The 26,949-nt window shown below is 50.9% G+C and overlaps 2 protein-coding genes across 3 annotated transcripts in view; one reads left to right on the top strand and one right to left on the bottom strand.

Annotated features, from left to right (window-relative positions):
• Positions 1–5,387, bottom strand: part of GPA33 (glycoprotein A33) — a 34,621-nt gene extending 29,234 nt beyond the window's left edge. Inside the window, exon 1 of the mRNA XM_008264138.5 lies at positions 5,201–5,387. Within this exon, the coding sequence (XP_008262360.2) occupies positions 5,201–5,231 (31 nt within the window). The 5' untranslated portion in view covers positions 5,232–5,387. The remainder of the gene's footprint in view (positions 1–5,200) is intronic.
• STYXL2 (serine/threonine/tyrosine interacting like 2) overlaps positions 3,554–26,949 on the top strand; it is a 36,314-nt gene continuing 12,918 nt past the window's right edge. The window contains exons 1-4 of one of the 2 annotated variants that reach the window (XM_051858409.3): positions 3,554–3,821; positions 5,727–5,900; positions 9,738–9,863; positions 25,674–25,768. In XM_051858409.3, coding sequence (XP_051714369.1) covers positions 9,754–9,863; positions 25,674–25,768 — 205 coding nt within the window. In that variant the 5' untranslated portion in view covers positions 3,554–3,821; positions 5,727–5,900; positions 9,738–9,753. Of the gene's footprint in view, positions 3,822–5,726; positions 5,901–9,022; positions 9,179–9,737; positions 9,864–25,673; positions 25,769–26,949 lie in introns of those variants that run through there. The other variant, XM_051858408.3, reaches the window with a different exon arrangement.

Raw genomic sequence — 26,949 nt, 5'->3', positions numbered from 1 at the left:
CGGGAACCGGCCGAGCAGTCTCGGCGGGGGGGGGGGGGGGGGGGGGGGACCAGCAAGGTCGGAGCACGTGCTGGGCCAGGTGACCCAGTGACCGGCTTCGCAGTAAGCAGCATGAATGGGTTACCAAGGAGCCCCGGGAGAGCAGAGGACAGGTGAGGCATACACCTGTGCCTGTGAACCAGTCCTGCCCTAGAGCCTTCTTCTCGCACTGGCCCCTGGACCCGTAGCATCATCACGTGGGAGCGATTTAGGAATGCAGCTCTCAGGCCTGCTACCTGGACTCTACCAGGTCAGCCTGCCCTTGAGCAAGCTCCCGGGCAACCTGCGTGCACACTCAAGTGGGAGAACACACGCACCTGTGCCTGCTGAGTTTTCATCAAAGAAACTGAGCTGGGAGCCTCGTGCAGGGTCCCAGAGGCGACTCTCCACGGACCCTCCTTCTCCCCAAGCTCCAGTCTCTAATTCACAACGCAGCCTACATGCACATAGGCATCAGGTGGGTGGCTCCTGAAAAATCAGAGACGCCCAGAGCCTGCCCCTGAGGGCTGTGACTCAGCAGGTATCGGGGGTAGACACCAGGCATCCATTTTTTCTGCACAGGGGATTCTGATGGGCAGCCAGGGGCGACAGCCACTGCTCTCAACTCTCAGCCCCCTCCACGTGTCCATTTCGCTCTGATCATTCAGGATATCTGTTTGCCCTTTGGGGCTGGGCCCTTGCTGGCCATGGTAATCCTGATGCTATCTCCGAGAGACAGTGTGCTTTGCCTCAGGCACACGACCTCTTCCTGCCTGCGCTGGCTTCTCACCTGTGCTCAGGTACCAGCAGGTGGAGTCCAGGCCCCAGGGGAGAGCCAGGCCTTGGAGACTGGAGCGGCACAACACCCAGGGGCACAGAACATTTGAGGGCAGGCCACCCCATCTTGTAGCTGAGTGTGCAAGGTGACATCACCCTGGCTCCGGCCTGAATATCACGATTTCAGGGTCAAGATTAACTGGGCAGAAGGCCACTCTCTTCCGTGACTCTCATCAGATGTGCACGGCTGAGACAGCCTTGCAAAGTGCACCCTGCAACGGCATGGAGCAGGGTGACACTGGGCTCACACATGCTGCCCCGACAGGCCAGACCCCGGGGAACCTCCCGAACTTGTGTGACCAACAGGACTGTGGCACTTGAAAAGGGGTGTGTCGGGGCCAGCGCTGTGGTGCAGCGTGTTAAAGCCCTGGCCTGTAGTGCTGGCATCCTATATGGGTGCCGGTTCAAGTCCCAGCTGCTCCACTTCCCATCCAGCTCTCTGCTATGGCCTAAGAAAGCAGTAGAAGATGGCCCAAGTCCTTGAGTCTCTGCACCCATGTGGGAGACCTGGAAGAAGCTCCTGGTTCCTGGCTGTGGATCAGCTCAGCTCTGGCCGTTGTGGTCATTTGGGGAGTGAACCAGCGGATGGAAGACCTCCCTCTCTCTCTCTGGCTCTACCTCTCTGTAACTGCCTTTCAAATAAATAAAATAAATCTTTAAAAGAAGAAGAAGAAGAAGAAGAAGAAGAAGAAGAGGAGGAGGAGGAGGAGGAGGAGGAGGAGGAGGAAGAAGAAGAAGAAGAAGAAGAAGAAGAAGAAGAAGAAGAAGAAGAAGAAGAAGAAGAAGAGGAGGAGGAGGAGGAGGAGGAGGAAGGATATGTCGTGCCTCTAACAAGGCACCAGAGAAAAATTCCAGCACATAATAATCGGACCCCGAGAAGTCAGCGACTTGGGAACTTGGCTCCCATCAAAAACCCGTTACAAATCAAGCATCTCTGGGCATCCTGAAACATCTACACGTGGAGAGAAAAGTCCTTTCCCGTCTGGTGCAACATTTTGTGATGATGGATTCTGTTATTTCTCTGTGGCTCTGGGACGAGCGGTGTGAGTGTGTACGTGTGTGTGTGTGTGTGTGTGTGTGTGTGCGAGAGAGAGAGAGAGAGAGAGAGAGAGAGAGAGAGATTGAGATGAGGTCTTCAAAGGCCCCAGGGGCTCCAGGCAGTGCTGCCCAGTGGTCTCTGGAGCTCGCTGGCGGCTCCCCTCTGCGGCTGCAGCTTCCATCACGTTCCATCTTTCCCTGGGCTCTGATCACTGGAAAACTTCCCAGAGTGAAAGAGCCTTGATTTTTGTGCAAAATTGGAGCCTTTTCTCTAAGCCCTTAGAAGCGTCTTGGCACGTGGTGGCTTTGGTGGAGGAGGGGATAATGCTGGACTCCTCCCCAGGGACCTCACCTCCCTTTTCCTGGCACGCGTCTGCTAGATCAGAGCTCGTGGACGCTCGGCCGCCCAAGTCTGGTTAGAGCCGCACCACTCACACTCTCCCCCGCTAACAGTAACGGCAGCGGTAGGCGCTGGCGTTTACGGAGTGCTTCGTGCGTGCCCGGCGCTGCTCTAAGATCTTGGCGTGTGCAGACTCAGCCGGCGTCCGTGACGACCCTACGGAAAGGACAGCGTGCATTTTGCACACTGTAAGTTGCCCTCTCCATTTCCCAGACTAGGAAGCTGAGGTTTTGCAAGATGAAGTGATTTTCCCACACGGCAGTCAGCCGAGGGTGGACCAGGGCTGGGGACAGCCTCCTGGAGCACCTGTGACGGCAGCGAAGCATCAAGGCAGGAGGAGGGCGGCAGCGTCTCCCGGGCAGGCAGGTGCCTAGGCGGTGTGTCATTGCTCTGCTTCAAAATGTCAGCACGTGGCCATCTGACTGTTCTTCAATTCCCTAGCACACTGACTTATGACACCTCCCTACGACCTTCTGTGATGGCTTCTGCCTCCCCAAAGTCTGAGCAGTCCTGGGCACAGTCTCCCCAGCCTGGTGTTTCTCCGCCTGTTCATCAGGAAAGTGTGTCATTCGGCACGACCAGATGCAGACAGGAAGAAGGAAAAGGCCAGCGGGTCCTGCAGAAGCCAATTCAACTTCCACCTCCTCCGCGAAGCTTCCCAGGAACTCCCATCTGGACTTCCTTTGTCTACAAAGACGTAGGTTTGTGTCCCGAGGTTCCAATGAGGCAGGATGGGAGGCAGTATCGTGGGTTTGATTTGTGACAGCCTTCCTTGCTCATCTGTGGGTAGCAATGGCTATTTCACCACCAAATGTTTCCCAGGTACAAGCTCTGATTTCCGGGCCTCTCCGATCCCTTCCCCCACAAGTATGCAGACAAGAAGGTGCTGGGAGCCTGACTCTGGCCTGGGCAGGCCGGGCAGGACAGGAAGGCAGCAGGAGCAGCAGGCACACTTTATCGCTGGCCTGAAAACATGCCCAGGAACTGGTTCTGCTGGCCGGGGTCACCCAGGGGTCAGGCCTCCTTACCGGAAGGGCCGGAACGGCCCGCTCCGGGCAATTCAGAGTTAAGGCCACTTTTTTGCCCGAGCTGGGTCAGCTTTTTGTCGCAGGGTTTGTTTCCTACGGCAAAATTGCCGCTTTTATGCATGACTGGGCTCCAGCCAGAGTCCGGATGCAAGGAAGTGAATCGGCAGCGGCCGTGGAGGGAAAGTCGCTAGCCCAGCCCGGGGAGGAAGCTCACCGCGCTGCTCTGCTCCGCCGTCCTCCCTCGGGGCTTGAAGTCTCCTCCCGGTCTGGGCTCACTCAGGACTGCGGCCACTCCAGGGTTCCCCTCTGCTGCGGCGCCCTCTCAAACTATACGCTCAGCAGCGAGCTGCTCGGATGCAGGCCAATGAGGGGGAGACTCTGACCTCCGCCGCGCGGACCTACTGCCAGCAAGTGAGCTGCCTGAGCTCACTGACCATTCCCCGCTCTGTCTCCAACCCACCCCCAACTGCCCCCCGCTCCAGGACCCTAAGGCCAGATTTGTGAGTACTTTTTTTTCCATCTTTTTGGAAAGCAGGGGAGGGAGGGAGAAAGAGAGAGAGAGAGAGAGAGAGAGAGAGAGAGAGAGAGAGAGAAATAGAGATCTTCCATCTATTAGCTCACGCCGCCTCCCCAAAGCCCACATTACCTGGGGCCAAGCCAAGCCAAGCCAAGCCAAAGCCAGAAGCTAAGAACTCAACCCTGGTCTCCCACATGGGTAGCAGAGACCCAATTACTTGAGCCATCCCCTGCTGCCTCCCAGCGTGGGCATTAGCAGGAAGCTGGAATCAGATGCGGCGGCGAGACGCTGAGCCAGCAGGCACTCCGACATGGAATATGGGTGTACCAAGTGGTGTTTTACCTGCCACCCAAATACCTGCCCCAAAGCTGGATTCTGAGACACAGGGCAGGAGAGGGAGAGCCTAGGGCCCGGGAGAACTTCGCTGGGCCATCGGCCAGGCACGCCTGGGCTTCCCTGGCTGAACTACAAGGTGAGCTCCAGACCAGAGTCCCCTGTGGGGCTCCTGAGTTGCCTGGTTTAGCTCTTCACGTCCTCATCATGGCTGGACCCCGGAAGCCCACGACAGTTTCTGGGTGGTGAGCTGTTGGCCAAAACACCCGGAACTAAAAGCACTCCTAGGTTTTCCCAAACCGCACCCCACCCACCCACACACACCCCGCAGCTTCCTTCTCTTCCTTCTGCTCTCTTCCTGTGTCCAGGAACCCTGAGCCAAGACTTCATCCTGCCGCAGGGGCTCGTGGGTCCCCACACCGCTGCCTCGCTGTTTGGAGCCTGACTTGGATTCGTCCGGTCGTCTAAGTTCTCTCGGAAGGGTTTCCCCTGGTCCAGAGCTTCAGAACTGCTGAGGTGCCCTGGTCTTTGGAGAAGGCCTTTCTGGTGTTGTTTTTGGAAGGGTTTGAGTCTTCTCTTGCTTTGTGAAGACACTGGCTAAGTTGCCGTCTTTCTCCGCCTCAGTTTCCCCGTGTGTGATGCAGTTATGAATGCTGTCCCCATGTCTTTCTCTGGTGTTAAGGCAGTGGTTAAAACCCTAGACAGTGAAGGTATCTAGAGCCACATCCTGGATTTCCCGGGACTATCTTGATTTCAGACACTTGGTGCCCATCTTGGCCTTTACCCTATATAATCCTGAGAGTATTTCAAATTCTTTATTCCAGCCATGAGCTGAGGTTTTATGGGCTGATATGCAAATAAAAGCCACTCTGGTTCTGGGCACTGGCCTGGAAGGTGCGATTCTGCCCAGCAGGAGCACAACCGTGTCCCGGCGGGCCCTCCTGGGGACACTCCGGGAGCCTCTCCCCCTCCCCTGGACCCCGTGTTTCACCCCGCCCCGGGCCCTGGACAGAGCAGGGGGCCACTCACCTGCACAGAGCACCCACGACACAGGCCACATCTTCCCCCACCACGGTCTTGCTCCCTGTGTGTCCCCCACGCAGCCGGGCACTAGCAGGCGCCACACTGGTCTGGGCTGACAGGTCACAGCTACAACTGCCCCTGGCCAGACCCAGCCTGAGTTCCCTGCAGTTCTCTTCCTGCCTTCCTCTGTCCACAGGCCCCACCCCTCGGGCAGACTGGCAGGTGAACTCACCTGTGGCGCTGGGCTGATGCCCCACCTCCTCCAGCAAGGATCCCAAGAGAGGAGTCTTTGCCAGCTTCCCCGAGAGCCTGTCTCCTCCTCTGTCTTCTCCCTGTTGAGTAGGTGGACAAAGTCCTGGGCTTAGCCCTAAGGTGTGGGCCTCTCTCGTAACCGACAGGAATTGGTGCTTTGTAATAAAAAGGGAAACTATCTGGGAGGCAAGGTTGCAAGGCAGTAAAAGGAGGGCGGAGCCCGCATTTGCAGAAGCACTTCGCACTGTGATCTGTTCCTTTGCTTCACTCCTCTCCCCAGTGCCCTGCCCACAGCACACTGGAGACACGGTCCTGGAGAGCACGGGAAGACCCATCCTCAGAGTTCATAACCGTGGGAAAGTGGTCAGCACACGAGGAAACGAAGCTCGTCTTGGAGGCCATGACTGCGTCGTCTCATACTTCTTGGATTGTTCCTATTTCAAACCCAAAACAGGTAAAGCTGCTGTCTGCAGCACCAGCGTCCCATATGGGTACCAGTTCGAGTCCTGGTTGCTCCACTTCTGATCCAGCTCCCTGCTAATGCACCTGGGAAAGCAGTAGAAGATGGCCCAAGTGTTTGGGCCCCTGCACCCACGTGAGAGACCTGGAAGAAGCTTTGGCTCCTGGCTTTGGCCTGGCCCAGCCCCAGTTGTTGAATATATTTGGGGAGTGAACCAGCAGATAGATGATCTTTTGGGAACACCACAAGTCTCCGAAAGCAGCCCTGGTATCAGTTCTTCCATTTATATTCTGTAGTTTGGTGGAATGTACACAAGTGATAGTGTGCATATATGCTGCTCTACAATGAGGTTTGGTTCATTTTTATTTTTAATTTAGCAAAATGCCACAGAGTTTTCTGTATCAATATATATAGTACTATCACCTTCTGTTTTTCTGAGTCCAAGTAAGTTATTTGCTCATATTTCTTCTTTTTTTTTTTTTTTTTTTTTGACAGGCAGAGTGGACAGTGAGAGAGAGAGAGACAGAGAGAAAGGTCTTCCTTTGCCGTTGGTTCACCCTCCAATGGCCGCCGCGGCCGGCGCGCTGCGGCCGGCGCACCGCGCTGATCCGATGGCAGGAGCCAGGAGCCAGGTGCTTTTCCTGGTCTCCCATGGGGTGCAGGGCCCAAGCACCTGGGACATCCTCCACTGCACTCCCTGGCCACAGCAGAGAGCTGGCCTGGAAGAGGGGCAACCGGGACAGAATCCGGCGCCCCAACCGGGACTAGAACCCGGTGTGCCGGCGCCGCTAGGCGGAGGATTAGCCTATTGAGCCGCGGCGCCGGCCTCATATTTCTTCTAAGTTGTTAACCTGCTTCTGGATGTGACAAGTATTGCAATCACTTTTCCCCAACATTTGTGTGTGTGTGTGTTTGTGTGTGTGTGTTGTGTGTTCATAATTTTCTCAATCAATTATTTTATCAATCCCCTATGGCTACCAGGTATAGTTGGCATACAAAGGTCATTCTATTCTATTTTATTACATGTTACTCAGTCACCTTTCTTAAAATCTCCAATTATGTGTAATAATTTCTCAACACTTTTAAAAACCATTGTCAAGTTGATCTTCCTAACAAACAGCCCTGATGTATTTTCAGGTCCTATCACCAATTCTGTAGAATCTGAGAATTGAAATCAAACTCCTTACATTGGCCTTTAAGATGTTCTAGCCCTTGTTTTCCAAACAGACTGCCTTGCATACCTCTTTTCTAGAATGTGTGGTTTAGGCCCTGACCAGAACTCATCCTTTCCGCCCTAGAACTTTGTCCATGCAGTCTCCTCTGTAAGTCCTTTCCCTTCTCTATCAGTTGTTATAATCTGACTTTTTTTAAAAAAAGATTCATTTATTTACTTGAAAATCAGAGTTACACAGAGAGAGAAGGAGAGGCAGAGAGCAAGAGGTCTTCCATCCGCTGGTTCACTCCCCAGTTGACTGCAACAGCTGGAGCTGCGCCAATCTGAAGCCAGGAGCCAGGAGCTTCTTCCGGGTCTCCCATGCCAATTCAGGGGCCCAAGGACTTGGGCCGTCTTCTACTGCTTTCCCAGGCCATAGTAGAGAGCTGAATGGCAAGTGGCTTTACCTGTTACACCACAGCGCCGGCCCCCTGACTTGTTCTTAAAAGCCAGCTTACTTGAAAGTTCATGGGAAAATGGAAGTAAAACATACATTTACTTTGTTGGAAAAATATTTGAAATCCATGCATAATTTCTTCATAATATGTATTTTCCATGCAGAGGAGCCAGCACTGTGGCACAGTGACTTAAGCCACCACTTGTAACACCTGCATGCCTTGTTAGAGCACCAGTTCAAGTCCTGGCTGCTCCACTTCCAATCCAGCTTCCTGCTAATGTGCCTGTGAAGACAGCAGATGATAGCCCAAGTACTTGGGGCCCTGCATCCTGTGTGGGTGACCAGGATGGAGTTCCTGGCTCCTGACTTTGGTCTGCCCCTGAAATGGCTATTGTGGCCATTTGGGAAGTTAACCAGTAGATGGAAGATCTCTCTGGCTCGCTCTCTCTCTCTCTCTCTCTCTCCCCCCCCCCTCTTCCTCTCCCTTCCGTCCTCCATCTCTGTCTCTGTCTTTCCCTCTTCCCTGTTGCTCTGCCTTTCCAATAAATTCATTTTTGAAATCTTTGAAAACAAAACAAAACAAAAAAGACCCCTCATATATCCCTCTTCTTGCCTTTTATGATTTGTGCGACCACAAGGGCTCGCTCTCTCTTTTGAACTTGTACAGCACTTGCCTCTCTTTTAGGACCCTAACTCTGTTCTCTCTTGTGCTTGAGTTATTTTTGGTTTGTGTCTCATTCCTCTTAATAAACTGTGATCTCATTCATTCATTTGGCCAATTTCTAATGATACTATGTGCTGGGCATTGTTCCACCTAACTAGGAAGAAAGGCAATTGTAAGCTATGTGTGTTACTAACCTTGGTCAAAGTACAGTGCCTGAGGCATTATGGAGAATCAGTCAGTATTGGTATCAGTAAGTGTGCAGACAGATGGGTGAATGAATGAACAGATAAAGGGGTGATTATAGAATGTGTAGGATGACTGGGGTGAACTGTTGGGTTATTTGGCTCTGTTTTGACCATAATGATACAATAGAGCTCATTTGAAGCTTATGAAGCTTGGAGACTTTCTCCATCACCCGGGTTGCCACTTAACCATCACCACAGGGTATGAATGTGGGCGTGGAGTGTGGCAAAGGAGCACAGCTGCTCAGTTCCCTGTCCAGAGACATCTCTGCTAAAAGAAATGTCATTCTGGTCACCAGCAAAAGCTACCCCTCAGTCACATTGTGGCACTCTCTCTGGTGACATGGGCTGAGGTCAGTTGTTTCATTTCTCCAGATCCTTGGATTTAGTCAGTCTTCTGGAAGGGCTGGACCGGGCAGCCACAGGTGGGAGGGGCTGGAGGGAACTCAGAGAAAACCCTAGCTTTGTCCTCTGCCTACACAAACACCCAGGCTGAATGTCAGCGTGGGGAGAACCAGCCAGGAGGCAAAGAGTTAAGTGAAGCGGCTCTCTCTGGGTCTTGAGCTTGCATTCCTTCCTCCCAGAGATCTGCCAGCCTGTGGGGCCAGAGGCTAAATTTAGAGGGTGGCTAAGGTTTCTTGTTAACAGCTGTCCTGCCCCTCAGAGGAGCAGCCTTGGGGAGAGGTTGGTCTCTCCAACGGTCACTTCCTCTGGGTCGCTCAGCCCCTGGCGTGGACGGACAGACGGCAGGCAGTGGTGAGTGTGCTTCTCCCCTCGTTTCTGCCCTGGGGAGCTGGGACCCCCAAGCTAAGGGCCAGCAGTTCGGCCCTGAGTGTCAGGGCCCAGACATGAGATCTGGGACTCACTGCTGGGAGACTTCAAGTCCCTTACCAGGCTGTGGGATGGCCCCTGAGCCCAAGGCCCTGAATCCGGGGGCCTTGGTTAGATTCTCTGCTGGGCCAGCTGTACCAGCCATGGTAGAGGCAAAAGGGGTGTGTGTGTGTGTGTGCGACATACAACCTATGAGTGCAACAGCTTCTTGGTAGGATCTGTGGAGTGAGCCAAGGTGTCCCTTCTTAAATAATGTGACTCCAAGGCGGGCTGTTAACACAGCCACAGCCTGCTTCTTGTCATCCTGGCTATAGGAGCTAGGCGGGGTCTCTTCCCCTTGGGCCTTTTACCCACCAGCGTATCAGCATGTGGTGACCTTCACCGAGATGACATCACCAACACCCCCACCACGCGCATACACACCACACACACAATCTCCAGAAACCGATCTCTCCTAATGGCCTTTCTTCTGCCACCCTCACAGAGGCTGACAGGCTGTCATGGCGACCCAGGGGGACCCAGAGGACGAGCAGGTAGTCCCAAGCGAGGAGGATGAAGCGGACGTGAGGACGGTGCAGGCCCGGTACCTTCGGAGCCCCTCCCCCAGCCAGTAAGTGTGCGGTGCTGAGCCCCTACCCCCACCACGGCGGCCATGGCCCAGGCGGGGCTAGAGAGTGTGAGGCGGGGTGGGCCCAGGCTTCCCCGGCCACCCCCTAAGCCCACTCAGGCCACAAACACTGCTGAGCCCACACGTGCGTCAGGTGTTCCGGGGAAGGCAAGCGCACAGACTGATTGCAAGCACTAGATATTGGCGTGTCTAGGGTCCAGGGCGTGGCGAGCCAGCCGAGGGAACAGCTCCTCTTGGAATGGGCAGAGGACGGTTGTCAGAGGAGACAGAGCTGCACCGGAACCTCTGGGAGCTTGCAGTCTACCTGCGGGGCGGTGCTTGCGTCAGGAGGACGGAGACCGAATAGGGGGATAGTGGCCGTAGGCTCTAAGAGGGTGTCGAGGGGCGGGGCGCGCAATGCATCTTCCTGCAAGGCCTTCTTGGTTTCCTGGCAACTGATTGAACACTTTCGTTGACATGGAAACCACGGAGGATACATTATGATGAAGAAGGACAAACCTGCACGAATTTTAACGGAAAATCGCGAGTTGTTAAAGATATGTCATGCTTAACTGCCCACTAAAACCACGGGGCGTGTGCCTGTCCATTTTCTTCGGCCAGCAACGATAGCAGAGCCCTGACTTCTGATAGCTCTGTCGCCAAGTTTATATGAAGGCTCACTTAAATAACGGAGCCCGCGTCTCCTTGTCTGTGGTAAGGGAAGGGAAGGCGCAGCTAAACTTGCTGAAGGCGATTGTACCTCTCCGTGCCTGTGATTGGATTGACTGCCTTTTCCTTGTGCTCCTGGGGTCTTGCTGGCTCCTGAATCAGAGTTCAAAACACCTCTCCACTGCAGTAAGACAAGAGCAAGACAGCTGGGTCTCCACGCGCAGGCCAGAGCACTTTGCCCAAGTGGAACTCGGGAGATTTCTCCTTTAAAATCCCTCAGTGTGTTCCCACTTAGCAGCACAGTCAGGACTGAGAGATTTATAATACACCCTGCCCTTGCTGTGCACCCCTGGGTGAAGCGGAGTAGCTTAGCCTGTGGTCAGCACAGGTGACAGCTTCGAGAAGGACTTAGGTGGGTCTTTCTTGCTTGCTCAGTAAGTCCCACCGGCACCTGAGTGGCGATTCGGAAGTTGAGGCTCCTTCTGTCGTCTGTAGCCACCTTTTCTAAGCGTGGCTTTTAATGGCACTGGGCTTGTCAGCATCCAGACAAAGCAAGGAAGAGCGTGAAGAGCTTCTAGGAAGTTTTTATGGACCAAATCTGCAAATGGCCACGTCATCGCCCCTCATATCCCATTGGCTAGAACTTAGTGAGGCCACGCTTTCTTGCAAGAGCGGATAGGAAGTGGGGGCCATGGGCCCAGGAGAAAGAACAGTGAGTCCATCAACAGACAGCAGTCCCAGCCACTCAACCTGTGTTGCCTTAGCTCCCACTCATAGGACACACTTGCTGCCTCCCAAGGGAGACAACTTCAAATCCCATTTACCAACTGCTGCATATATGGTTCCAAAGTCTAGGTTCTCCGGTGGGTACGCACGTTCTCCCTTGGGTCGGAAGGCAGCACTTGGTGGTCCGGCCAGGAACACTGCAGGAAAAGGTCCTGTGTTATAAAAAGAGGGCTGGGAGATTCAGCAGTCATATAATGAATGAGCTTGTCTGCCCCAGATCTGAGGGACCCCCTGGAGATAACCTTGACTCCCCAATCCCGGAGGAACTACTTTACCTGCCATTCTCTTGGCCTCTGGCTCCAGCCTCGGGGTCTTCTTTCATGTCCATTATGCTCCATGGCTGCTGCTTAGGTGAGGCTGCACAGGATCTCTTCAGTGATGGCAGTGGAATTTCTTTCCACAGACTCTTGCGCATGGAAGTTTGGGGGCCCAGGGGCTGTTTTGAGGCTTATTCTGCCCCCAAAGCTCATTATTTGTAATTTTTAAAGTCTTAATTTTTTATTTATTTGAAAGGCAGAGTTAGAGAGAAAGAGAGACAGAGACAGAGAGAGAGAGAGAGATCTTCTATCCACTGGCTCAGCCCCCAAATGCCCACAACAGCTGGGGCTGGGCTGGACTGAAGCCAGGAGCCAGGAGCTTCTTCCAGGTTTCCCACGTGGGTGCAAGGGTCCAAGCACTTGGGCCATCTTCTACTGCTTTCCCAGGCACATCAGCAGGGAGCTAGATTGGAAATGGAGCAGCTGGGTCTCAAACTGTAGCCCATATGAGATGCTGGCACTGCAGGTGGAAACTTAACCTGTTATACCATAATGCTGCCCACCCCTTTTAAAAAAAAAAAAAAAGATGTATTTTTTATCTGAGAAGCTTTTTAGAGCACACTGTTTCCTTGAAAGTATGATCCCTTCAAAAACACAATAGGTTTCTGATTATGCAGGTCAGATAATTCCATGTATTAATCAACACGCTTGGAGTCTTTCCTAGGCATAACAATCAACCTTGATTTATTTCTTCACTCCCTTGTCTAAGTTTAATAACAGTTATCTCGAAAGCTTGACTGAAGCTGTAACTTTGGGTGAGAAGTCCAATAATATCAGCAAGAGGCTGGATCAGAAGTGGGGCAGGTGTGCCGTGAACTGCACTCTGATACGGAATGCCAGCGTTACAAATGGCAGCATAGACCACGGCACCACAATACCAGCCCCTCTGGTGTAATTCTTAGAAGGTTTCGCAACAGAATGTTTAACAAATTAACGAGAGGAAGATGCAATCATAAAATATAATCCATCCAAAAAGGGGAAAGAAAGAAAAGGCAAACGTCTGAGAAGAAAACAATAAATGACACATTTAAATATAAATAAGTAGTTGCATTAAACGTAAATAGACAAAATATTCCAGTTAAAGACAAAACGGTCAGATTTAATTGTTTTCAAAGCCTGCATACTGTTTACGAGAGACACGCCTTAAAAATAAGGATAAACAGGCCGGCGCCGAGGCTCACTAGGCTAATCCTCCGCCTAGCGGCGCTGGCACACCGGGTTCTAGTCCCGGTTGGGGCGCCGGATTCTGTCCCGGTTGCCCCTCTTCCAGGCCAGCCCTCTGCTGTGGCCCGGGAGTGCAGTGGAGGATGGCCCAGGTGCTTGGGCCCTGCACCCCATGGGAGACCAGGAAAAGCACCTGGCTCCTGGCTCCTGCCTTCGGATCAGCACGGTGTGCCGGCCGCAGCGCGCTGGCTGCGGCGGCCATTGGAGGGTGAACCAACGGCAAAAAGGAAGACCTTTCTCTCTGTCTCTCTCTCTCACTGTCCACTCTGCCTGTCAAAAAATAAAAATAAAAAAAAATAAAAAAAAAAGGATAAACAAAGGTTAACAGAGAATAGAAAACTTGTGCTGCCCTGTTCCAGTGACCGTGGCTCATAACTTCAGCATTTCATGGCATGACACCACTGTTTGATTGTGTAGGGATATGTGGTCTTTGCTCCAAGGCAACTGGACAGCCTCGAAGGTTGGGACTGACTTTAAGGCTGAGGTTTCTTTTTCTTTTTTTCTTTTAGATTATTTATTTGAAGGTTAGAATTACAGAGAGAGAAAAAGGAGAGACAGAGTGAGATCTTCCATCCACTGGTTCACTTTCCGAATAGCTGCAACTGCCAGGGCTGGGTCAGGCTAAAGCCAGGAGCCAGGAGCTTTATCCGGGTCTCCCATGTGGATGCAGGGGCCCAAGGACTTGGCACCTCTTCCACTGGTTTCCCAGACACATTAGCAAGGAGCTGGACTGGAAGTGGAACAGCTGAGACTCGAACCCGCACCCATATGGGAGGAGGGCTTAACCGGCTGTACCACAGCTCCAGCCCCAGCTGAGGGTTTCTCAATAGCTGGTGGCCTGTGTCCCAGAGGCATCTGCACATTGTTGGCAATTCCTGCCGTACTCACCTGAGTTGTTGCCTAGACTTCAGGCTATACCAGTATCAGACACAGTCGATGTTAAGGTAAGCATCGCTAGATACAAGAGGAACATTCATGATGATCAAAGGTTCAGTCCACCAGGAAGACATAGTTTTAAATTTCTGTGATGTAATAGCATAGCATCAAAACACATAAAGGAAAAAATGGACAGAGTGGAAGAAAGAATTAAAATCCATAATCTTAGTCAAATATATATATATATGTATACATATGTATTAGTTTTATTTATTTGAAAGGCAGAGTTAGCAAGAGAGAGAGAGAGAGAGAATCTTCTGTCCACTGGGTCTCTCCCCAAATGGCCACAGGGCCAGGGGTGGCCCAGGCTGAGGCCAAGAGCAAAGAGCTTTATCCAGGTCTCTTATGTGGGCAGAGGGGCCCACGAACTTGAACCAGCTTCTGCTGATTTCCCAAGCACATTAACAGGGAGTTGGATTAGAAGTGGAACAGCTGGGATGCAAACCAATGCCCATGTGGGATGTCAGCCTTGTAGGCAATGGCTTAACTTACTATGCCACAATGCTGGCCCCCAAATGTATTTTTAAAAAACTTATCTCAGCAATTGATAGAAAGAAACAAAAAATGATTAAGAATATGGGAAGTTTGAACAAAGCAAAGAGCAATATTAGCCTGATTGGCATATATATGTACCACCACCTGCAGGATACACAGTCCAGTCTGATGGTGTGCGCATGGAACATTTGTCAACACAGGTCATATATTGAGTCATTCATATAGGAACAAAGCTATTTATTTGTTTTTCCTATTTTATTTATCTATTTTTTTTTTTTGACAGGCAGAGTGGACAGTGAGAGAGAGAGACAGAGAGAAAGGTCTTCCTTTGCCATTGGTTCACCCTCCAATGGCCGCCGCGGCTGGTGCGTGGCGGCCGGCACACCGCGCTGATCCGATGGCAGGAGCCAGGTACTTCTCCTGGTCTCCCATGGGGTGCAGGGCCCAAGTACGTGGGCCATCGTCCACTGCACTCCCTGGCCACAGCAGAGAGCTGGCCTGGAAGAGGGGCAACCGGGACAGAATCCGGCACCCCGATTGGGACTAGAACCCGGTGTGCCGGCGCCGCAAGGCGGAGGATTAGCCTGGTGAGCCACGGCGCCGGCTATTTATCTTTTTTTTTTTTTTTTCTGAGAAACAGAGAGGAAGAGGAATAGACAGTGAGGGTTCCCAACTGCTAATTCACCCCCTCAATGCCTGCAACTGTCCCAGGCTGGCTGGGGACCAAGGTTGAGAGCTGGGATTGCAACTGAGTGTCCCGTGTGGGTGGCGAGGACCTAACCGCTGGATCCGTCACCTGCTGCTGCTCAGGTGTGCCTTAGCAAGAAACTGGAATCGAGAGTGGAGCAGAGACTCGAACCCAGGCACCCTGATATAGGACGTGGCTATCCCAGCTGACGGCTTAACCATTAGGCCAAAGGCTCATACGCATACACAAACGTTTAGTGATTGAAACCATACAGATCATGTTCTCTGGCCACAGGAGAACCAAGGTAGCAACGAATAAAAACAGAAAAAGAAAAAACAAAAATTCAGATCAACATCAGACTTCAGGAATCCCATGTGCTCACCAGAATATCTGAAATGGAAGAGTGATGACAGCTAATATTAATGGGGCTGTGAAGTAGTTGGAGCTCTCATTCATTGCTGCTGAGTGTGAATTAGTAAAAACCATTCGGAGCTATTCCACAGTCTCTACAAAAGCTGACCCTGTGTCCATCCATCTCTGCCCCCTCAGGCTCACTCCTGAAACACACTTCTCAGAAGCAGGTGTGTGCCCCGGAAGATGAGTGCTGGAATGTTTCAGCAGCTAACAGTCACTAAGGATATAGGATGCTTAAACGACATGAGGAACCGTACAGTTCCTAGGAGGCTAGAGCAATACAGCCTGTTACACATCCTTTAGACGCTTCCTAGGAAAACATGCATTTTCTTAGCTGACTAGCTCTGTGAAGTGCTTGAACTTCTCAAATGATCAGTGGAAGAAGGTGAACAGTGATCACCGTGCAAAGGTAGGGGCGAGGGGAGAAGCCAGGGGCGGGGAGGTGGGACGCAGGGAAGTCCACCGGATTCAGGCTTCCCTAAGGTTGGCCTGCTGCAGGACACAGGTAGGGATGGCTGGGGAGTTCTGATGTCATTTGGTCCCTGGCCCTTACGGCAGCCAGTCCTCCTTCCTAGGCCAAATCAGGCTCGTCCTGAAAGACCCAGTTACACGTGGAGGGTGCTGACTTCCTTCACACACCGACCCACGCACAGAGCAACTTTTCCCAGCGTTCTCAGTGCCTGTTGCTGAATCCCACTAGTACTGATGCTCTTCTTAGTCATGCACACTCCCTAGAAATCAGATTTTAGGGGCTGAGCCTTTGGTACAGTGGTTAAGATGCTGCTTGGGATGCCTACATTCCACATTGCTGTGCCTGACTCTGGGCCCCTTCTCCACTGCCTTTTTTTTCCCTTAAGATTTATTTATTTTGTCGAAACGCAGAATTACACAGATCGAGGGAGAGACAGAGACACAGACAAAAGAGAGAGAGATTTGCTGTCTGTTGATTCAGTCCCCAGATGACTACAATGATCAGGGCTAGGCCGGGCCAAAGCCAGGAGCCAGGAACTCCATCAGGGTCTCCCATGTGGGTGGCCCTCTTCCACTGCCTTAGCAGGTCAGCTCCACTTCTGATGCCAGCTTCTTGCTGATGTGTACCTGGCAGGCAACAGGTGTTGGTACAAGCGCTTGGGTCCTTGCCACACATTGAGTTCTGTGTGCCTGCCCTGGCTGTTGCAGGCACTGGGGAGTGAACCAGTGGCTGGAAAATTGATCTCTCTCTCTCTCTCTCTCTCTCTCTCTCTTTCTCTCTCTCTTTCAAGTAATTTTAGACAAAGAAACTGGTTTCTAAAAGAGGATACTTGATCAGCTAGCCATTTTCAGACATTGCAAAGGCAAATATGGCGGCACTTCATGGGCTAATTCTTGCCACAATGTCATCATAACATCTGAGCTATAGACTTGTTAAATTACACGGGCTTTTGAGTTATTGTTCTATCAGTCTCTCTGTATTGCACAGGACCAGGCCTACATCAGCCTTGATTAAAGAGAGTGCAGCGATTTTTAAAAAAGATAACCCACAGACTGGGAGAAAATATTTGCTAATTATGTATCAGGCAAAGAACTTGTATCTGGAATATATTTTTTGAAAAGTCTCAAAGCCCAATAATAAGAAAACAACCCAATTTTAAAAATGGACAAAAGATTGGAACTCACACTTCACCTAGAAGACATGTAGAAGGCAAAGAAGCATGTAAAAATATATTCAAATTCCTTAGTCGTTAGGGAAATGCAAATTAAAACCACAACGAGCTACCAATATATTGGTAGTATAACATCTAAGCTTAAAAAGATCGCAGCAAATATTGTCGGTATCATGAAGTGTCGAAAACATCCAATATCGCTGGTGGGACTATAGAATGGTGCAGCCATCTTATAATAAATGGCCTGCTAGTTTCCTTCAAAATTGAACATACACCTACCTAAACATACAGCTGTGTGATCCAGGCCCACGAGAACCCGAAGCCCATATCCGTACAGACTTGTTACACGAATGTCGGCTCCGTTTGTTGAGGCCAAGAAACGACACAGCACCTAAATGGCCATCAGCAAGTAAATGGTGAACACGCTGACGTTATTTATCACAGGAATACTATGCAACAATACAAAGAAATGAGTTATTGATTCGTACACCACCATGGTTGAATCTCAAAATAATTCTGCTGACGGAAAGCAGTCAGACAAAGAAAAGAGGTGGACTAGATAATTCCATTTATAGAAAATTCTAGAAAACTGAAACCAACCTCTCTAGTTCCTGAAAGCAGATCTGTAGTTGCCTGGGGAGCCCAGGGCAGGGGGGACTTACAAAGCAGCACTAGTAAGTATTGTGGGACGGTGGATAGCCTCTCTCGGGTGAGGCGATGGCTTCAGAGATGTATACAAATGTCAAACCCAACCAATAATTACATTTTAAATATGTACTGTTCATACATTAATTATATCTCATATAAAGTTGTACTTTTAAGGCATGAAAAATTATTCCTCTCCTAGGAAGCCGTCTGGTGTGCAGAAAAGAACTTCAGTAATGTGGTCAGGGCCAAAACGAAGGTCAGATTTGCTCTCCCACATATTAGCCTTGAGAACTTATATCAGTTACTTAATCACAGACCTGGAATACTAGTTTCACCCAGTGGCAGAGACTAAAAAACATTATATATTTGATATATTTGATAGATATTTGATAAATGTCAAATAGTTCTCTTTCCTTTTCGTTCCAGAGAAAAATATTAGACAATTGATTCCTTTAAGTAACTCATGATATCAACAAACTTAAAAAAAAAAAAAAGATTTATTTAGGGGCTGGCACTGTGGCATAGTGGGTTAAGGCTCTGGCCTCTAGTGCAGGCATCCCATATGGGCACTGGTTCAAGTCCCAGCTGCTCCACTTCCAACCTAGTCCTCTGCTAACGTGCCTGGGAAAGCAGCAGAAGATGGCCCAAATCCTTGGGCCCCTGCACTCAAGTGGGGGATCCAGGAGAAGTTCCTGGCTCCTGCATTCGGTTCTGCAAACCTCTCTCTGTATCTCTCTCTCTCGGTGTCTCAACCTCTCTCTGTAACTCTTTCAAATAAATAAAATAAACTTTAAAAAAAAAGTTAAGTTTAAAAAAATCCATTTATTTGAAAAGCAGAATTATAGAGAAAAGGCAAGAGGCAAAGAGAGAGATCAATCTTCCATCCTCTGGTTCACTCCCCAAGTGGCTGCAACAGCCAGAGCTTAGCCAGGCAGCATCTAGAAGCCAGGACCTTTTTCTGGGCTTCTGCTAGGGAACAGGAACCCAAGCACTTGGGCCATCTTCCACTGCTTTCCCACGCCATAAACAAGGAGATGGATTGGAAGTGGAGCAGCCAGGACTTGAACTGGCACCCAAATGGGATGCTAGCCCTGCAGGTGGTGGCTTTACCCCTTTATGCCACAGCCCAGCCCTGTCAACAACTTGTATTTAACCTGAGTCCCACCCACAGAGTCTTTACATCTGCAGTTTAAAACAAACAAAAACAGTATTCTAAGCCTCAGCTCATCATTTCTTACAACTGATCCCCCTACCGAACAGTTCTCTCTGTAACTGTTAAGTGCCTAAAACTCTAGCCTTCTTGTTTTATCTCTTTAGCTAATTTCAAATTAAATATATACCAAGTCAGCAAGTATCTCACCATAGGACACTTAGTTCTTGTACAAGTTTCCTCGGGCGATTGTAGCAAATTCCACAACATAAACTTACTCTTTCACAGTTTTGGAGGCTGGAGTTAGAAACCAAGGTGGTGGGAAAGCCACACTCCCTCCGCCCCAGGAAAGACCCCGTCCTCGTCTCTCCCCCGCACCTGCACCTGTTGGCTACAGGTGCCTCTCGCCTTGTGGTGCAGCAGAATTCCAATCTCTACCGCGCTTTCAAGTGGCCTTCTCTGTGTTGCCGTCTCTTCCAGGAAGCTCTGGAGCCCACCCTAACTCAGAATGATCTCATCTCTGGATCTGTAACTTCACTGCGTCTGCAATGATGCTCTTCCCAGAGATGATGACTTTCGCAGGTTCTGGGAGACACAGGCATCCCACGACAGCCCTGGCAGCCAGAGCTGCCCTCTTCCCTGTGGAATGAAGGCAGGGCTTTGCCAGCCTTCACCCAGGGCTCCCAACCAACCAGGGGAAACTCGTTCGGGGGTGGAGCCTGCTTGCTGTCAGGGCAGGGCATCTCATCTCTAAATCTCATCCTGGGGTGAATGAAGGGCCCGAAGAAGGGGCGTGGCCAGTGACCAGATGAGTTAGGCACTGAACTCACATACCTCCAGTTCACAGCCAGACGCTCTCAGGGGAAGACCCGCGGCTGGAGATCCCAGCAAGCCACATGCCACTCCCCCACCCCGGTGGCTCATGAGTTGACACTGGAATTTGAATCGGCTGTGCAGTGGGGCAGCCGGGCAAGGATTTCGCCCATCCCCAACCTCTGTCTCAGACCCCCGCAGTCACCCACGCAGACCCAGCGTGAAAAGTCAGCGTGATTGTCAGGCAGGCCAGCCTCCACCTCGCTCTCTTCCTTCAGGGCCGTGTCCTTCCAATAAAAGGAGCAAAGAGTTCACTGTCTCTCTCTTGTCCCGCATCTGAAGAATATCCTGTTTCCCTTTACGTCTTTCCGAGTCGGATCCATTTCTTGCTTTTTCAGACCCGAATCCCTCAGTCTTTTGCAGCGTGTTGGCGCTCAGTGGCCATCTGGCCAAGACGCCCCTGCAGTTGGAGTGAAGTTCTTCACTCCTGCCTCTTGCCCGCCTACAGCGAGTGAGCACCTGGAGGCTGGGGGAGAGGCTGGGGACAGGAGGTGTAAATGCTGCCGCTCCTTGTCACGTTTCCTTGGGCAAGGCTCCTCCTCGCCATCCTTTCCCTCCTGCATCTCATTTCCCTTGAACATTTCTCCACCTCGGCTCTTTCGGTAGGCATGATGGAAGCTGCTTGCTGAAAATCGATGTCCGTTATTTTACTGACTTCTCCTTTCCTGAGTGCCTGGACCTCGCCGTGTGCAGCCACTATTTGTGAAGTGACTATGGGAGCGCTGAAACATCGGTCTTTTTCATAAAAACCAAATCAAAAAAAGACAGCCCCATCCAGGAACTCCACGTCCACTGCATTCCAAAGCCCTTCACGACAGGAGGTGGCCGGCGGGGGAGGGGCGGGGGAGGGGCTCTGGGTGATAGGACCCCCCCATTCCACACATGATTGGTTTAAGGCAGTGGCTTGTACACTTTGCTGACTGTGATCTACAGTAGGACATTGTATTTGCATCTCCACTCAGGATATATTCACGCGCAAAGGGATGTCACCAAGGGCCTGGGAATGGAATGAAAAGGTCGGCTCGTTCTGGTGCAAACAAATTGGAAATGCACGCAGTTTTTTTCATCAGAGACATTTTCCATAAACTTTTTGAAGATCCCTCAAATGCGTGGATTTCCAAAAAAAAATCTTCCTTAGAAATAAGATTGTCTTTTAACTCAATTTTCCAAATTTTTCTGAAGTACCTTTATGTATGTATATAATCATTTTTTTAAAAAAGCTTTACCCTTACAATGGATGGCCCCATCCTCTCCGCAACTCCCCAGCCCTCAGATGCCAGGCAAGACGCAGTGACTTGATTTTATGATCCACTAATGGGTCACAGCGTGCAATTTTGAAAAGCGTGGGTTTAAAGGAGGCTGCACCGGCTCCTGCTCTCGCTGAGGAAGTGCATCGAATCCCCTTTATTGTTTCTCTTGCAATTCACCCTCAAGGCTTCTTAGCGGCTGCTTCCTGATCCTGTGATGAGGTTCTTATCGATCCTGGACCCTCTCTTTCGGCCGTCTGTCGTGAACAGCCGGGCCCTCGCTGCTTTCTAATCAGGGTGTGAGTGTCATTTCGTTCCATCGCAGGTGCACCGGGTGGAGCACAGACATGGTCATAAATCAAAGCCTCGGGGCTGCCAGCTCCCTGACCTTGCAAATACAAACAGGGCCGCTTGCTTGGCGCTCTCCGTCCTTCCTCCTGTCTTTCTCTGCAGTCCTGCTTCTCTGGGGAAAACAAGGGTCCTGTTAGGTCTGACTCACACACTCTTCTTTATTAACTTAATAAACTGTGTCCCCGGCAAAACAATTGCATGACTATTCGGTGTACATCTCCCTGCAAGGCAGCCGACTCGTAAAAGCATTTGTAATCTACATAGCACATTCCGCGCTGGGTATCACTGAACTTAGGTTACTGGTGCACACAGTGGCAGCATCAGGAGCTGGGGAGGAGCTAGGGGAGGGGGGTGGTAGGACCCTGTTCTGCATCCTCCTCTTTTTTTTTTTTTTTTTTTTTTTTTTTTTTAGTGATGAAGCTACCCCCTTCTCAAGTGTGTACCGGGCAGGACCTTCACGTGTGGGTTCTTAGATTGGCTGGTTCATTAGCCAAAGTTCAGTCTTTTCCACCCAAAGTTTCTCAGTCATTTCTGTTTTCAAATTTGAACTTCAAATCCTCCACTGTCAAACCGACGGCCTCAGAGTTCAGGTGCATTGAAGGCAGCTTCTGTCTCGGATACTTGTCACTTACAGCCAGGTCCTCAGAACCTCAGTCAGTGCTGTTTCGGGGAAAATGTGATGATCTGATCAAGAGCTCCTAGGTAGATGGTGTCAGGGCAGGATCTTTGTGGGGACTTTCCGCACACCTGACAGGTGAGGGCGCCTCCTGGGGCTACTCTCAGTGCCTGTGGGTGGCTGGGAATACAGATTACAGAGGCCAGAAAGCCTCCTCTGGATGCAGAGCCCCGGAGAGGTGCAGAAGAACAAAGAACACTGAGCACGCGGGGAAACCAGGGGCTGTCAGGAGGACGTCTTTCCGGTCCCCGCAGCGGCAGAGGACTTCTCAGCCGGGATTTCTCCTGCTCGGTTTCTCCCCAGATCTTGTTTCACGTAATACTGACCTTTAATAAATAAAGAAAATGATCAATATTTTATTAATAGTGATGTCATATTAATTATTCATAATTAAACTCCCTTAACAAATATTGTTGCCATGGACGCCTATAAGATTTGAGGCTCTGGCTCTGGTTTTATGGAATGTGGATGCCTGAAAAATGAAGACTGGCTTTCAGTCCCCAGACTCAGGGTCCGCAGGGTTGGGTCCAGAGGCAGGGCTTTGCTCTTCCACGTTGGCGTTATTTTGTCCCACCTACACCACCTGTAGTTCAGTGCATCACTAGTATCTATTAGATCCTCTATTGCAACTAGCAAAAAAGTAGGCCTTAGCATTTGCACCAAACTCACTTCTGAACCCTTAGAATAGCACTGTTCCTGGTATCTATTGGTGCTTAACAAATTCCCCTAGACTTAAAGAGTGGAGACAGTGATTTTATTTTGCTTCTCTCTGGGGCAGGGGTGGGGGTGTCAGGATTTGGATAGGATGTGGCTGGGCATCTTGTCTCTGCCTCGTGTGGCATCAGCCAGGGGTGGCCTGACAGGCTAAAGGGCCCGCCTCTGAGAGGCTCCTCCCCAGGCTGCCTGGTGTCCCTTGCAGCTTGGTGTGGGGGTAGCCGAATGTTTAAGATGGCAGCTCAGAGTTCCCAGGGAGTGCCAAGGGCTGGGGGGGGGGGGGGGGGTGTCCTTTATGACTCAGACTCAGAAGCTGGCCCAGGATCATGTCAACATACTCTACAGGTCAGGGCCATCACAGAGACCACCCAAATTCAAGCAAAGCATACAGAGACCTCCACCTTTCTCTGTGAGTGTCGCAGATCTGGGTCCCCCTTAATCCACTCTAAAAAAATTGCTAATTGTTATCAATAGGCCTCAGAGGCTATGTGCATGCTGGCCTCCCAAGGGCAGAGTAGACATAGACCAAACATAGCCAAGATCCTGGTTTTGCTTTTGAGGCTTGTTATGGGTAGCCCAGTAACACAATGAGTGTGTAACAAATACTTCATAAATCTTGTTCAAATCATTGAGACCACCACCACACCCCTGCAATATAGTACTGTTGAAGACAAATGGGGTCAGGTAGGTAGTCAGAAAACATCTCTTTAGCAAGGACTCTGGGCCAGACATTGTACTCACTGATGGGGGCACAGAACCATCAACACAATGCCCAGGCGTGGTCCCGCCCTCACAGAGGGTCTGACAGGTATTCATCAAATAGTCTCGCAAGTAAGTGTAAAATTGTGTCTGCCATATAAAGTGCAAGATCAAGGAAGACTTCCCTAAAGAAGCGAGGTCTCAAAGGCAGGGAAGGGGGAAGACGGGGCAGCCAAGCCGCAGAAAGGGGCTCCTGCAAGTTCTTGAGCAGAGGGGAACTGGGCTAGCATGGGTGGCCCAAAGGTTTGCGAGAACCCAGTGCAAGCTGAGGCTGGACAGGAGGAAGGGAACAGGGCCTTGCAGACCTCTGGCTTGGATCCCTATGGTGGTGTGTGGACACCTTGCCTCATACCTAGCCTATTGCAGGCATTCATCCAGCCAGCTGTCCATTCATCCAGCCATCCGTCTGTCTGTGCATCATCTACTACTCGGTCATCAAGCTCCTACTCACCAAACTTCATGGGCTGGAGTCACAGGAGCAAGTAAATAAGAGCGCCTGGTCTGTACTTTACAGAGCCACTCCTACCCTTCCCAGAGAGGCTAGTCTTTAACCTTCACCAAGCAGGGAGACCTCTAAAGACCTCTCTGGTTTTGACCTCCCGGGATAATTTCCCACAAACCTGACCATGAGTCGACCCCCACACTCCAGTCATGCTTACTTGGAAATGCGTCTTCAGGTCACAAGGAGGATCTGGTGCTAGACTGGGAGGGACCCCACCGAGCGATCCCACAAAGTTGCTTTCAGGAAACTCCCAGGAACCATGGGGCAAGGAGAAGGATGGACCATGCTGTCCCTTAGGCTGCACGGACAGGCCTGACCACCTGGGTAGAGTCCTAGGCTATCTCTTCTCCAGCAAGGGCATCTGTCCTTGACCTTGCTGGTCCTGAGCATGTCATTCTCCCACTGGGGGACTCTGGTCTGGATGCCTCCTGTAGAAGAATTGGTTTTGCCCATCAATTTATCCTGATTTAACGCCACGTTAGCTCAAATTAGCTTTGTTAAGTCCATGTGGACTCAGCTCAACTCACTTGTACTCAGCTCAATTCGTCCGTCTACCCATTCTTGTTTTCAACAAGTACTTGTAAAGCACTTTTCTATATCTAAGTCTACGTGGGCCTGGAAATCCAACTGGGGTTGCTACCTCCAAGCCCCTCACCTCTCTGTTCCAGTTTGCATGGAATCAGTGTATTGCAGTGAAGACAAGATTGGACATAGAGCAGGGCTGCCCTGTGTTTACAACCCAAACCTTCCATTCACTGGCTGCCTCGAGCAAACTTATTGGCCTCTCTGAGCCACAGTTCCCTCATGTTTAAAACAGGAATATTAATACTTACTTAGTGAGGAGTTTGTCAGAATTAAATTCTAAGAAGGTACTCATTAAATCTCCCTACTTTTTTTTTAACTTCTCTGAACCTAAAGGAAAGACAAAGACAAAAAACAAACAAACAAAAACCTCAAAGTTCACTGCAACACCAGGAAAACAGGAGTACCCACTAGGGAGAAGTTCACTAGTGGACTATAGTGTGCTCCTAACACTAGTCTCTACCCTAATTCTCCATGCTCCTCCAAATCTCCTTGATACGGCGTCAGAATTCTTTGGTAGAAGCCACTTTGACATTTACTCAAGGTGTTTAATTGCCTTCCTAGGCTCAGTCTGATCCTTGGTTTCTCGCACTCAGAGTCAGGACCTGGGCACCCATATACATCATCAGCATTGCACTTGCTGCTGTTCCAGGCCTTTCTTGTTAGCTCATTGCCGCATAAGCAGGGAGAAGACCATGGGGAGTAGAGGGGCTTGTGGCAAACCACCCAGCCCACCAATCCAGCAGAACTCTAATAGAGGCACAGTCATGGACATCCCATATTATTGCTAGCAGAGGAACAGGAGACAAGAGGGGAACATGGACAATAGGACATGCAAGTAAGTGAAGCCACACGAGGTGGGTCTCCCCCAACCACACCCATTCACGGTCCCACCCACAACTGATGCTCTGTATCGTTACACATCCACTCCCACACAGAGGTGCCAACGCGGGTCTGGAAATGGCTGGGCAATTGTGCCTCTCCTGCATTCCCAGATTCCTGAAACTGAGAAACCCTTCCCTTCATCTCCCGCGTCTTCCTCCTATGGCTAAGCTCAGGTGCAGCGTCCCCATCTAAAAAGAACACCTCCCGTTCCCACGCTGCCCGGCTCCTCTCACGCGCGTGTCCTCTCCTCTTAGGCGCTCGATGGTCTCCGACGCAGAGACAGAGAGCATTTTCATGGAGCCCATTCACCTCTCCTCTGCTGTGGCTGCCAAACAGATCATCAACGAAGGTAACACAGTCAGGGAGGGGCCGGGGGGCACCTGGAGCCCCTGGCAGGGGGAGCCCCCTTGGAAGGTGCGAATGTGCTGCTCTGGAGCTGCTCATGACATTAAGAGGAGCAAGCAGGCTCAATGCGGGCGGTGCTGCCAAGCCCACCTAAGCAACATTGGTGGGGCAGAGGTGGACATGACTAAGCAGCAGGGAGACCAGTTGTCTAGTCTGACCATTGGGAAGCAGCTCCGGTCTGTATTCTAGGACAGGTTTTTGTTTTTAATTAAGTTTAGGGGTCCTGGAGTGGCTCATGGTAGAGACACAGACCTTGGAGCCCAAATGACTAAGGAGACCCAGGGAGTTCTGCTCAAAAGTCTACAGTGCCACTCATGCTTGCAGTTGGTCTTCAAGCTGATGTGGGAAGCGGAAGAGCTAGGGAGAGTAAGCAGTGACTCATTAGGGGTAGACAGCATACTACATGTCACTCAGGACATTCATCCTCACTGGCTGTACTTGCCTTTTTTTTTTTTAAGATTTACTTATTTATTTGAAAGGCAGAATTACACAGAGAGAGAACAAGAGACAGAGAGAGAGGTCTTCCATCCGCTGGTTCACTCCCCAAATGACCGCAACGGCCGGAGCTGCGCCGATCCGAAGCCAGGAGCCAGGAGCTTCTTCCGAGTCTCCCACACGGGTGCAGGGGCCCAAGGACTTGGGCCATCTTCTACTGCTTTCCCAGGCCATAGCAGAGAGCTGGATAGGACAGCTGGGGCTCAAACTGCTACCCATATGGGATGCTGGCACTGCAGGCGGTGGCTTTACCCGCTACACCACAGCGTTGGCCCCAATGTACTTTTTTTTTTTTTACTCAATTTTGAACAAATGGCTTTTTCACAATTTCTTCCTTCCTCTCTCCCCTCCCTGCTCCCAGGGTGCCCCCTTCACTTCTGGCAGGATGGGGTGGGACAAGGCAGTAACTGCTTATGAAACAAGACCCTGCCAGCCCTTGACTTTAGTGCCGGTATCCATTGCAATGGCCACAGTCCTTCCCCTGGCTTTGGGTCCCAAGAATCATGCTGTTTACTCCTTCCTCACACTAACCCAGGTCTCCCTTAGGTCCCCACCAGGGTCCCTGGAGGACACGTTGGCTCCTCACAGAATTCAATCTGCAGTTGCTGGTGGCTTGCTCTGGGCACCCTG

This window comes from Oryctolagus cuniculus, chromosome 7 (genome assembly GCF_051225735.1).
Source record: "Oryctolagus cuniculus isolate XC-2025 breed Fujian yellow rabbit chromosome 7, ASM5122573v1, whole genome shotgun sequence".
Lineage (NCBI taxonomy): Eukaryota > Metazoa > Chordata > Mammalia > Lagomorpha > Leporidae > Oryctolagus > Oryctolagus cuniculus.
This window is presented reverse-complemented; position numbering and strand designations above follow the sequence as displayed.